Source organism: Corvus cornix, chromosome 8 (genome assembly GCF_000738735.6).
Source record: "Corvus cornix cornix isolate S_Up_H32 chromosome 8, ASM73873v5, whole genome shotgun sequence".
Taxonomy (NCBI): domain Eukaryota; kingdom Metazoa; phylum Chordata; class Aves; order Passeriformes; family Corvidae; genus Corvus; species Corvus cornix.
The window spans coordinates 11952400-11965641 of NC_046338.1; the positions used below are offsets into that span (position 1 = coordinate 11952400).

The 13242-nt window shown below is 36.5% G+C and overlaps 1 protein-coding gene across 3 annotated transcripts in view; it reads left to right on the top strand.

Annotated features, from left to right (window-relative positions):
- Positions 1-12474, top strand: part of MIGA1 (mitoguardin 1) — a 37364-nt gene extending 24890 nt beyond the window's left edge. Inside the window, exons 9-17 of one of the 3 annotated variants that reach the window (XM_039556304.1) lie at positions 5428-5546; positions 5739-5811; positions 6146-6232; positions 6356-6454; positions 6772-6906; positions 8081-8134; positions 8783-8899; positions 9238-9399; positions 10358-12473. In XM_039556304.1, the coding sequence (XP_039412238.1) occupies positions 5428-5546; positions 5739-5811; positions 6146-6232; positions 6356-6454; positions 6772-6906; positions 8081-8134; positions 8783-8899; positions 9238-9399; positions 10358-10369 (858 nt within the window). In that variant the 3' untranslated portion in view covers positions 10370-12473. Of the gene's footprint in view, positions 1-5427; positions 5547-5738; positions 5812-6145; positions 6233-6355; positions 6455-6771; positions 6907-8080; positions 8135-8782; positions 8900-9237 lie in introns of all 3 variants that reach the window. The other 2 variants (XM_039556303.1, XM_010408988.4) reach the window with 2 other exon arrangements.
- The last annotated feature ends 768 nt before the right edge of the window (positions 12475-13242 follow it).

The window sequence follows — 13242 nt, forward strand, 5'->3', positions numbered from 1 at the left end:
ATAGGGATACTGATTAGGAGGCAACAAAAATGTCATGCTGTGTTATATTAGACCAAAATATAGGAAAGAGCTGTACAAAACTGGGACAGTTGGTGGGGTTTGCATCACGTGCCCTTTTGATGAGTTCTACAGGATAGCAGGAGGGTGTGCCAAAACTTCATCTTGGCTATGGCTGGTGATCAAGAGGATGCTGGGGATCACTCATTTGATGACTTCCCATACAGAGTTGTGCCTGTCTGGACACCTACAATACACAGGTGCCTGAATCCTTATGAAGACAATTTAGTCACAGTTGCCATCCCCATGACCAGACAGACTTCTATTCTTAAACACACTTAGGCTCTAGAAGCACTGCAAGAAGGGATGGTAAACACAACTATTTGCCCTAATTAAGTTATTAATACTACTACTGTGATAAATAATGGTATTCCCCATTTGAACCCGGCTGCCATCAGCTTGTGTTGATGAGGGTTAGTATACTTTTCATAGTCTTGCTTTCCCATTTACTGTGATCAAAATAGCTGCCACCTTTGGCAACAATACAGCAGTGAGTGTGCCAGATAAAGGCCTCTGCCCTCTCTTTTCTGGCTTCTTTTCCATCTTCCTAACAGAACCTCTTTCCTGCTCTCCCTGGCAGTGAGCTTTGTTGCTGCCTCTTTGTTGTCAGTGCACATGCATTTATCATGTCTTATTTTCTTATGTTGACTAGTACTGAATCTGTAGGTCTATTATCAAATAAACTGCTTTCCTTGTTAAAATGTTAACTCAGTCCAAAGCGTGGGATATTTTTAGATTTGTGAATAAAGACTTAGCTGCTTTTTATCAGTAACAGCCTTCCTGTTTTCTTCCAAACCTTAGGTGGAACACACCACTTCATCATTTCAGTTTATTAAAATGCCATCTCAAACATTTTAGTTACTAATCACCATCACATCGTCCAACTCCCAGAGCATGTTTCACTTTCGTCCTGAAGCTACTTACATTTTTTAAGGAAATATTTTCTCTGAATGTCTTTGTCTTTTAAAGAGACCATCATCTACTTTTTTAATATAGGGTAAACATAATTTCTCAGAATGTAAGGAATGCTGAATGTGCCAGTAAAGTGACCTCTCTATTAGGGGAAACAAGCAAGAATTCCTAAAAGATCTAGCATTGTTTATTTTTGTTACATTCATGTAGGTGGTTATTTTGGTGGTCAACAAGGTCTTGATGCACAGCTGAGAATTTTTTCTATTTATTAAGAAACAACTTGTGGGTGGCAAATAAGAGTACTGAGCCTGTTTGTTAAACCAAAGCAGTCAGGGAATCCCAGACTTAAAAACGAATGCAAGTGGCAAAGGTTTAATGCTTTAGAGCAATGATTTCAGCATCTCTTTACTGCAGGTACAGCCCTAAAGCTGAACTGTCCAGAGAAAACTGATTAGCATCTGAACAATATCCATGCTGTAATCTTCAGAGGCTGCTCTGCAGCCCTGCAAGCTTAGACACAAATTAGAATTTCAAGCTTTGGAGTTTTGAAGACGTACATGTTATTTCAACATAATGAATTTAGGTATCCACTGCAGGTCATCATAAATGTCCTTATGGTGGTCACCTACTTCTCTCTCTTTCTTGAGCCTGGAATGGATAGAAAGAAAGCCTTACAAGATGAGATTGCTGCTATAGTGTCAATCATCTTTTATGTCTTCTTTGTCTGTATTTTCATATTACCGTGTACCTCCCATGACACTGAGGAAGTGACAGACATTTAGGGGCTGGCGCATCTGGTCCATCATCACAAGCCTCTGTGTTCCTGGCAGCTGCCAGCTGTGATGCTGTGCTGTGATGGAGCTCCTTGTCATCCCTAGAGATGTGTGAAGAGTCTCAAAGTGGCAGTGGCTGTGCACAGAAGTGACCACTACAGAATGGCAGGAAAGGACTCGGGGAGCTTTCAAGTGTCCAACTTACCTGTGATGCCAAGATGTGGAATGCTGGAGCTTTCTCATAACTCTGAGCAATGCTGAAGCCCTGTAGAGGAAAGTTACATGGTGCTTAGGGGTACATAGTGGGATAAAAAGCAGGTACCTGAATAAACATCATGAACACATGCTAATTTATATAAGGTACTTACAGTGAGCCATCTAATTGAAAACTAAGCTTTCTGCCCACCTCTTTCCTTAAAGGTAGCATGTCCTCAGAGACTTTTACAACAGAGAGTTCATTTTCCTTTTGATGTCATCTTCTATCATTTTCGATCTAGAAAATGTATGCTTTGCATTTTGTTAAACATTGAATATGATTTGTGAATTTTCCTAATAGCTGAACTCTTCTATGTTAGAAATATGGATGTATCTTTACAGATCATCTTTAACTAGTTTTATTTTGAAGCAGGGTGTTCATGTAGGCAAGCTTTCATCTTATTTAATCTCAAAGAATGGCCATTACTGGTTGAAAGACCATTTAAAGCATAATAATCTATGTTACATCTATATATTGTTACATCTATATACTGTTTATGTCTACATGTAAAATATTCATATAGAGAAATATTTTTAAATACTAGAAAGCATCAAAAGAAATTCCATTATGACTCCAGGAGCATTAATGGTGCAACTTCAGAGCTTGTCTGGAATTACCTTTTCTAGTAAAATTTAAGAGGTCTTTTTAGTTTCTGGTTTTCAGTTTGTTTGCTTTTTCCTCCACTTCACTTTTTGCATGCAAAGAGAAGTCAGTGGTAGAGGAATTTTCTCCCCCTTTGCAAATATTATTTGTTGGAACTTCAACCTGTAATCAAAATCATCTTCTCAGGGGAAGAACAGTTAGTTCTCTCCTGCTTAGCAGCCAGTTGATTTAACTGCTTTCTTCATTTGAGCTCAATAATACACAGCACAGCAGTAACACAGCTATTTTATTTCATCTGTTAGCATAAGAGGAATTGCTGGGGTTTTTTTTAAAAAGCTAAATACAATCCAGAGCCTCACGCAATTCCCAGATATGGGGTCCCTGTGCTAATCTGTGACCACAAAGGCAATGATCAGCCATCTTCATGTATAAAGGTGTCATCAGCTTAGGTGCTGGCAGCAGATGAAGGTTACCTGCATCTAACTGTAGAAATCACCAGTCCTAATTCAGTCACACTCAGTCAGTTTCCTAAATATCTGAAAAAGGTGATTTGCCTGAAGTTCATTAGTAAAAACTTAATGTAATCCCTTTTACCACAGAAATTATAACCTCCAAGAGAGGGGCAGCTGTTTACATAGTGCACATGTGTTCACAACCTGTTTCTTCTCATTATTTGCAAATGAAATAGTGTATATGGAATGTTTTATGGCTTCAGTAATAGCTGGATCAGGTAAATAAATTAGCATATGTGTTGTGTTCTGGTTTGGTCTTTACTTTGGAAAATATGTATATATTGTTCCACAGTTAATACTTCCTTAACCATAACATAGAAAAAGGAATTCTGGAGTAAAGGTTTTTCACGTTTTTTTGTTTATACCTGTTCTAGCTATTACACTATGTATTTATATGTGTGTGTCTGTGTGTGTATTCATGTTTTACATCTGAAATAAATCAATATACTCCTGCTTCTTCCAGTTGGTTAAATTATTGCATCCTGTGTATTTTCAGTTAAAAGCTGTGTAGCTTTCTTTGTTTAATAAGAACAGAAATTTTCAGGTGGACTTTTTAAATTAGCAAATCCAAAACACATTTAGATGCTATGATTGATATTGTTAAACTGAAAAAAAATCTTTGGTCTTAATAGCTGTAGGTCTCCTTCAGGAATTCAGCTTTTCTACTCTGTTCTTCCAATAAAACAGCTTATAAGCAAACACATACTTTTAGATTGGAAATACTTCCAAACTAGATGAATTCTGAAAGTGGACATTACTCATTTAAGTATGTTTTGTTGACCTTGAAAGTTCTTTTCACTTACTCTCTAGCTGTGGTCTTGTCATTCAAGTCTGAATTCAAGCAGCCTATAGAAATCTTTACAGAAGTATGGGGGGAGAGGAGGGGTTGGCTCGGTTTTGGTAGGTGCTTTTAGCCAAAAAAATCAATTTAAAATGGAACCTGACAATTTATGGAAGGAATTGTATGTATTTGCCAACAGTAAAAGGATACTGGTATGAGTGATTAAAAAAACCCCAGTGAAAGTTCCAGCAAATAAACATTATCTAACAGTGTGTGATACTTCAGAACACCAGCTCTGTACTGAAATCTCGAACTTTTTTGTGTGCTTAAATGTTTCCATGGACAAAAGCAGGTATTGGCAAGTGTTTATACTCTCCTTTAGCAGGAAAACCGACCTGGCCAAACATTTGTGGCTACAATGGGCTCAGCTGGAGTGTGTGGAGAAGGCACACTGGGATTATATGGATTTGTGGCTTTATGGAGTCTCAGCCAGCACTTGGCTGTATGGCCTCAGTGCCAGGAAAAGCTGCTCAGCATGTATTTACTTGAAAATTTTAATGGAGGTTTAACATAAAGTAATACTTCAATATGACTTTTTAAAATCATTCTAAGATAGAGATTAACCTTTTACATAGTTCCATTACCTTGAGAGTTATTTTTAAAGATGTTTCTATGCTCAGTTTTAATAGCCTAGAAGCACAGGTTTGTTTGTCCCATGCAGGATTTTGGAAAAAAACAAAAAAACAAAACCAACCAAAAAGCTAGAATTAATTTTCTGGTCATTAACTAAACTGTGTAAACATCAGATTTTTTTTTCTGATCCTTAGTAATATGATGTAATGTTTATAGTGAACTTGTAGCTAGACATTGTTTTGTGAATTAAATACGATACCCTGTAAACAGGAGTTCTCTTTATTATTTATATGCTTTGATTTATTGATCTGGTTTTGGTTTTTTCTTTCTTTAAAAATGTCTACAAGTTCATGTTTATTTATATGATAACCATAGAATTAAAAGTGCCAATAATGAAAACCTTTTAGGGAGCCTGTAATATAAAATGCTGAATGCTCGTGGTTTATACAATGTGCTTTGGTAACTGGCAGACTTATTTACAAACAGGGGTAGGAGGATGTAACTATTTCCAGCTTCCTAAAGATTTGCATGGTGTAATCGTTCTGTACTTTGTCTCTTAGCAATTATTTTCTTTTAACAGCTTTGACACCCAATAGATTTAACTAGACAATTCAAAAACTTAGCTAGGCAAATTAAACACAAAAGTAAGCTGCCTTTATTTTGTTAACTAAAGTTTTGAAGCTTTAAACTGTAGCTTTCAGATTTTGAGAGTTATAAAGTTAAGTCTTATGACCTGGTGTATCTGTTCTGCTCACTTGTTGAATTTTACCCCTTTGTTTTAAGCAGATGCAGAAAAGGATGCATCTTTCAGTAGAACATCAGGAAAACTTCTTGAATTTTATCTTTACAAAAATTTTGTCATCAAGCTCTTTAATGAACTTCAAAAAAATTTTTTTTCAGCTTTCAGAGCACAGAGAGGTTCGTAGCACATATGGTCTGGATTCCCTTTGCCACTGCCCCTTGTATGAAGAAGCCATGCACTTGGCAGAAGAAGGCAAAATTTATTCACGGGTGTTAAGGTATCAATTTATGTCTATTTAAGAATAGACTTGCTATTTACAAGAAAAGCAAGAATTAAAGTTAACTATTCTATCTAGAAATCACTTTTTAGAAGTTACTTTTCTAGGTATTTTTTCTAGGAATTAGACTTAGATGGATATTCTTGTGCTTCTTTTTTTAAAGGTCTTTAAAAACTTTTCTATTTTACATAGGACCGAAATGTTTGAATGTTTAGGAGACAGTGACTTCCTTGCTAAGCTTCATTGTATTCGACAAGCTTTTCAGGTAAACAGTAAGGAATGATTTATCTGTCTTGCTAAGCCTAAACTAAAGTACCTGGCATTGAAACTGAATGTTACTTGTTGTGCAAGCACTTTTATAAGGTAATCTGTATTTAAATATTTTCTTGTTGCTTTTACATTTTTATACTTCTAAAATGAGATGTATTTGCAGGAGTCCCAATTTTATGATTAGCTTTGGAACCTTTGCACCCAAGGCTTACTAGGAACTTGCCAACTATACTAGAGGTGATAATTATATGGAATTTGACTGAAATGTTTAAGGTCACTTAGTATAACCTGTGAATGAACATGTCTATGTGTTTTGAACCCTTTTCTAGATAATTCTTTCAGAAACAGCAAACAGAATATTTCTTGCTGAAAGTGGAAGGAAAATTTTGTCTGCTTTAATTGTGAAAGCACGAAAGGTAAAAGCCTTTTATTACCAACGTTTTGTTGTTTATGTAACTTCTACCAGACTTCACTGTCCAGGGAAAATAAACTATATCTCTTTTTACATTTGCTTGATACTCATTGCTTTTACTTTACAGAATCCAAAGAAATTTGAAGATGTCTTTGATGAAATGATATATTTTTTGGAACAAACAGATCACTGGGATAATACTGAAATGGAACTTGCTGCTAGAGGAGTGAGTTGCATTTCTGAAAAGTGCTTTTACCCTTACTAATGCCACAGGATCTAAAAATAAATTTTTACAGTTCAGAATTGTGGGAAAGGCAACTCTTTATTGTTTATATTGCTGGTTTAGAGAAATGGCATTCACTAGTTTAGTACCAGAAACCACACTTTTTTTTAAACTTCTCCTTTAGTGACAAAGTATTTTTAATATTCATTAAAAACAATTACAAATCTACATGTTAATACAGCATTAGAATATGATGCATGCTGAATTCCACTGCTGAAAGAGAAACTAGGTTACTTAAATCATGTTCTCATTTAACATAGGTGAAAAATCTGAATTTTTATGATGTTGTTCTGGACTTCATATTAATGGATTCATTTGAAGATTTAGAAAATCCACCAATATCTATACAGAATGTAGTAAATAACCGCTGGTTAAATTCCTCTTTCAAAGAAACAGTAAGTATTCATGTGTAATTATCATACTAATTGATCTGGAGTACATTGCAATGTACTGAGTATGTACATGAGATCTTCCTCAAAAAAATTTAACAGAGTGTATTATCAGGTTTTTCATAATAGCAATTTAAAAGTTACAAGTCTGGGCCCAAAACAGAGAATGATTGAATGTATTGGAGAAAATACTTTAACTTGTCCTTCCTTTCTCTGAGGAAGTAGAATTTTAAAATGGAAGTTTCTGTTAGCCACATCTTAGACATCAGATCCAGGTTTTGGTTCATAGACCAGAGATTTAGCAATAAGGGACAAAGTTGCAAGGAAACAAAAGTAAATTAATACAGTGCAGACATTCAACTGTTGATTACAATTGATGATTTTTCACATGTGCCTGTTTATTTGCCAAATAGATCTTGTCCCTCTGTTAGAGACACAGGCTACTGCCATGGTCAGCTGGTACAGAAACTACTGTAATTTCATCCATTTTTATCTGTAAACTGCCAGATTTTCTTTTATTTTTATTTTTCAATTGAAATATCCCCTCTAGAGGAAAAAAAAAGGTAACATTAATATATTTTTGTAGTTATATGGAACATTGTGCTTTGTCTGTATTAAACTCTCTTTGCAGTACTGAGGGAGGATCAGATGAGGATAGTTAGAGGCTTGGAGGGGAAAAAGCCCAGTACTGATATTGGTATATTGTATTTCACAGGTCCATATTTGGACAAAACTCCATAGCTGAATCTGAAGCTATTGCAAGAATGTTTTTGCTAAAATGAAAAAGTACATTTCAGTGTTTTCACATGCCACTTAATATCTAAAATAGTTTCTTATGTCTGAGCACACACTTTAGTATATGAGACTGGTCCTCACTTAAACCCAAGGAGTGTTGCTAACTGTGGTAGCTGTAAAAGCAGATGCCAAATTGCCTTTGGATTTAACTAACGGAAATGTTGCAAAGATGGATCTGGAATAGCAAGTATGAACTACATATAAATTTGGTTATTTATATCAGCTGTTGTTTTATAGTTTTAAACTTTGTGTTATCACAGGATTGAAACTGAAGAAAATACATGTCCCAAAAATACAGAATATAGAAGTACAGTATTCTGCAGATGAGTTCTTTTGAGATGGAAAATGATTTGGGGCTTGCTTTGTTTTTTCCTTTTACAATTAGGCTGTGGCTTCAAGCTGTTGGTCAGTACTGAAACAAAAAAGACAGCAAATGAAGGTAAGTTGCCCTTCAAATTATATGGAACAAAGATACTGATTGTCTCCTAAGAATTTTAAGTTCTTTTTGTAGCTTTGGCAAAATAAATGAATGATCAACCCTCAGTCCTGTGGACTTGTTAGTTTAGACAAGAGGTTTGCCAGTTGTAGAAGTTTAGCTCCTGGGCCCTAATACCTTTTTTTTAGCAAAAAGTCTTAACGGAAAGATTTCCAACCTAGTTGAGGTCCAGTCAGTGGTGGTGTCATTCCCTTCTCTGACTTCCCGCCCCACACACAGATCTCAGACTTCTGCACACCAAGGTTGTGAGTCTTGTATCTCACCTGCTTGTGCTGGGATTCTCAGCCCCATCTCCCTGCATGATCCCCAAACCTAAATCACGTTCAGTCCTGCCCTGTTACCTGCCTGAAGCACCGTGTTCCTCACCAGCAGCAGGAATTCTGCTGCAGCCTCCCCTCAGCCTCTTCTGCATCCTGACCTCTCTGTGAAGGGGCTCAGTGGAAATCCTCTGTGCTACAGCACCTTACCTTTGGAAGATTTTATTAGACCAAGGAGGGAAGTGTTAGGATTTTATGAAGACTTAATGCTAAGTAGTAGAGCTTTATACTAAATTTACTGTGTGACTTTTGTCTACAATTTTTACATCACTAGGTGCCTGATGGATTTTTTGCACATTTCTATGCTATATGTGAACATATCAGCCCTGTTTTGGCCTGGGGCTTTTTGGGCCCTAGAAATTCCCTGTATGACCTATGCTGCTTCTTCAAGGTTTGCAACTTTCTTTTAATTACCACTTTTCTAAATTAAAAAAAAAAATTCTTTCTGATTAAAATAAATTAAGATCTTGTTCATTAACATACATTTGCATTTTCCTAAAATTAAGGCTAACGGTAAGAAACCATGAGAAATAAGTAATTTCATATAACTGTTTTAAGCCAGGAACTGTTTTGCAAAGCCTGTTTTAGCACACTTCTGTCTTAGCACCACAATAATACATAATTGGATGCTTTTAGGGAACACGTGAAAGAAAGAGCTGTTAGCACTGCATACTTTTTTTCCTTCTTGTAACTGAATACGAGTTTTTCCTTTTTTCACCCCCCCACTAGGATCAAGTGCTTTTCTTCCTCAAAGACATTTTTGATTTTGAAAAGGTGAGATACTCAACTATGGAGAGCCTGGCTGAAGACCTCACCCAGCTGCTGATCCGCCACACGGAGCTGCTGCTGGCCTATCTTGGGGCAGACTCCCTGAGACACGTCGGCGCTTGTGTGAGTGGCCACGGGCCCGTCATGGCCAGTGGGCTTCTAGAAGCAAAAGTACAGTAAACTTAAAACCCCTGGCAAATGACAGGGAGGGCACATAGATGTGCTCTTGTCCTGCCTTTTCTCTAATGCTGAAGCTACTGTGGCTGTTACTGAGCAAGCATCTGGGAGTGCATCGTGTCACTAAGTATGGAAAAGGACTCAGGGAGGTTAAATGTACATCTGTGAGAAGAACTGGGGAGGGTATTACTGTATATACCTAAATTAATTTTGCAGCTCAGCTGTCGCTGTATTTATATTTCATGTATCCCAAAGCTTTTTTCTGTAATATTTGGGTAAAGTTAATTTATGAAATACTGTACTTTTGCACAAATAATTTGTAAGTGAAGCTGATGGAGTTGTTTCCTTTAAAAGCTTATAGTACAAAATGTTCATTGCAGAGTCTCCAAATCATTAGGTGTCTAGATCTAGAAGGTGTTTTGACTGGGGTATCTGCAGTCTCTGATTCATGTGACACGTGCAATAAAGTAATCACACTCACAGAAGTGAACATGTTGCCCCTGCCCTAGAATTCCATTTGTGTGGGTGTAAGCAGCCATTTTGTACTACAGTGTAATGGAGCAGTGCAGGAAATGTAAGCACCATTTGGGCAGCAATGACTGCCAGTATGCAATTTTTACTTTATTTTGGTTTAAAATATCACTAAGGTGTTTTAAAATACTTATTTATATTTGAAAAGCTATGCTAGCTTCACCAATTAATTTAAAACTTCCTTGTTCTAAAACCATTACTACGCAATATGGTGGTAAATGAACCAATATTATTCTCAGTTCATATGTAGCATTTCAAAATATATTTTTAAATAAGTATGTATGATAAGATTTATTAATCATGAAACAGAATTGAAGGCAGTGTTTTATAATTAAATTATTTGTGTCTTCCTCCCTTCCTTGTGGGACATCAGGTGTCTGTTTAAGAGGAGTGTGCAGTGTAAAACTGTGGCTCAGGCCATGGAACCCTGAACTTCAGCTAGGAGTACAGCACCTTCAGAAGGCATGAGGGACCTTGCAGTAATGGCTTTTCCTGTTCCAGAGGTAATAAATAGTGATGAGCTGTAATCTTTGAATATCTGTAAACTGAAGCAATGCTTCACAGTTAGTTTAGGCTCTAAAATTGCACTTACATATGCTTTGCCACACAAAGCCAGCCCACAAGAATCTATCCTGTGACAAGAAATACAGAGTAATTACAGAGTAATTCCAAATATTCAGATACTTGAGAAGCATGTTGTTAAAATCTAGGATATCAAAACAAACTTTGACTAGAAACATTTCAACTTCTGTTGCAAACACAACCCAAAAGGATGCTATTCAAAAGGAGGGCCTGTGTAATTCATAGATTTTACTGAAGCCAACATTTTGCTCCTTTGTTGTACTCATTTTATAAATACAAAAATGATGAAAATGTGTCATATTACTTGTGTGAAATGCCAACTGATTATAGTTTATTTAACAGAAAAGAGTATACTCTATATGTAATAAAACAGAAATTCCAAATGCTATTCTTGGCCTATTTCCACCATTTAACTTGCTGAGCTTGGCACCATCCTCCATGCTGTGCTTTTTTTTTTCTCTGCAATGTGTCTTCGATACAGGCATGTGACGTTTTTTTCACCCATCTCACTTAACTTTTGAGCAGATAAGTATGTTTAAGCTATCTGTATTTTGGCAGCTTTTTGCAAGTTATGAAAGAAATTATGTGGTACAGTAAAGGTGTCTTGTTGGGTTGAGAATCAATAGGAATAGCTGGAAGTAGAAGGAAGAGAGTAAGTGGCATATTCTACAGCAAATGTATGACCTGTAGGTAACAAAGGAAAGTGTCTGCTGTGATTTATCTGGTCTAATAAAATGATATGAAGAAAATTATACTTTAACATACATTACAGAGAAACAGAAGTGAACTTTTTCACAGAATTAAAGGTATATTGAGATTTTCATATTATTTACAAAAACCCTGTGAAAAACCAGAGTTGCACATGAGATTATAAATGTTTCCAGACACTTGGAAAAAAGTAAAAGCTGGAAACTTGGTCTTCTGTTGAAAATGAAAGGATTTTTTTAAACAGAAGAATAAGCAGGGCCTAATCAAACACCAAAATATTTAGAAAATGGGCAAGAACTTCATAATACCTGACTTAAACATGTGTGTCCCTTTAAAACAGGAGCACTTCCGTACACTCATAGAGCTCTCAAAAGTCCACAGGATTGGATTGGAAATGGAACTGATGTATTTCCCATCCAAAATAAGAAATACAGGATTTGGTTGTTATAAGATGCCACCAACAAACAATTGAGAAACAGTAAAGAAGGGAGGAGAGAGATAGGGAAATGTGCAGGTATAGGTGGGTAGGCTTTTGATCTCTGGATCTTTTTTGATCTTTCTCTAAAGCACATTCATCTATTCTGAATGTGTAACTAACTCCAGAGACAGAGATGGAAGTTTAAATGGGAAATGGTTCTCTCCTTGGAACACAGAACTGCAATCAGTTCTCCTACAACCTGCACCTTTAGCTGGAAGGTGTGCACAGGATATCTGTTGATAACTGGCCATCGTGGCTTAAGAATTTCAGAAGTGCACCATCTCTGCAAACACAAGTGCCAGAGCTGCACCATAGCAGTGACAGTGTGATGCAGTTCTGCTGTAGTTAATTCATAATCAGACTCAGAATTTAGTTTATAGTCTCTAAATTTAGATAGTTTTGAATGATACTTTCCATACTAACAAGAACAAACTAAATTTAAAAGCCATCCTCTTCTGCCATAATGGTACTCCTAAGATTAGAAACGTTGAATGCATAGGGATTATACAAGAATCAAATATTTATATCATTTGTAATTTAGTTGTAATAATAACCTTACTTTAAATGTGTTCTTAATGATTATTATTATTCCTTTTTGTAGTGTTTGGTTTTTATCAAAGTAAATGTGTCAAATCAAGTGTCAGTAAGAGTATTTGTGACCTTTCTATTGCCTAAATGAACTGCAGCTGTGTACATAAAATAAATTATTTCAGTGAAACAACTGTTGCTCATATAACTGTATCTGAAACTTGAATTTGCACAGTTCTTGAAATCTAATGCAAAATTATTTAATATGGCAGGAATTTCAATACCAGTTAGTCATCCTGAAACTTTAAATGAAAAAAGAAAAAGTATTACAAAACTTACTATATAAATGAAAAAAATATTGAATGGGAACAGCTTTTGGGCTGTCCAATTTCATTGCATACAGCTCTGTGCCAAGCTGTTGTCTCTCTACTTGGTTTTAGGAGACGAGTTTTTTCAGGATTATTTCCAAGCCAGACTGCTGTACTGAGCTCCAGTTGTGGATTAAGACCTCCTTTATGGAATAATATAAGTAATGAAGTACAGGACATAAAGAGTCTAACGCCCACTGCGGTAGAAGGACAATGTATCCGTGCTTTGATCTGCCCAGATTTGTTTTATGTGTTGCACGTGTTCATCTGCTGAAAGCGGGTGTGTCCCGGGCAGTCGGAAGCCCCGATGCCGCTCCTGTGCTTCAGTACGGCTGCCCCGAGGGTGGCACTGGGGGAAAGTGCCTCCTCTGTCCTTCAAAAGGCAAACCCGTTTTGTGTTTTAGCTTTGGTGGCCGTTGTTCAGATCTGCACAGCCTAAGGTCATGTGGTTACTGTCCTAATGTTGATAACCCAGCTGGAATTTAGGCTCCAGTCTGGCAGACACAATACAAGAGAGATAGGAAGAAAATTCTGCACTGGAAACCTTGCAACTGAACATGTAGGAAACAAGTCATCTTTAAGCAGGAAAAGGAA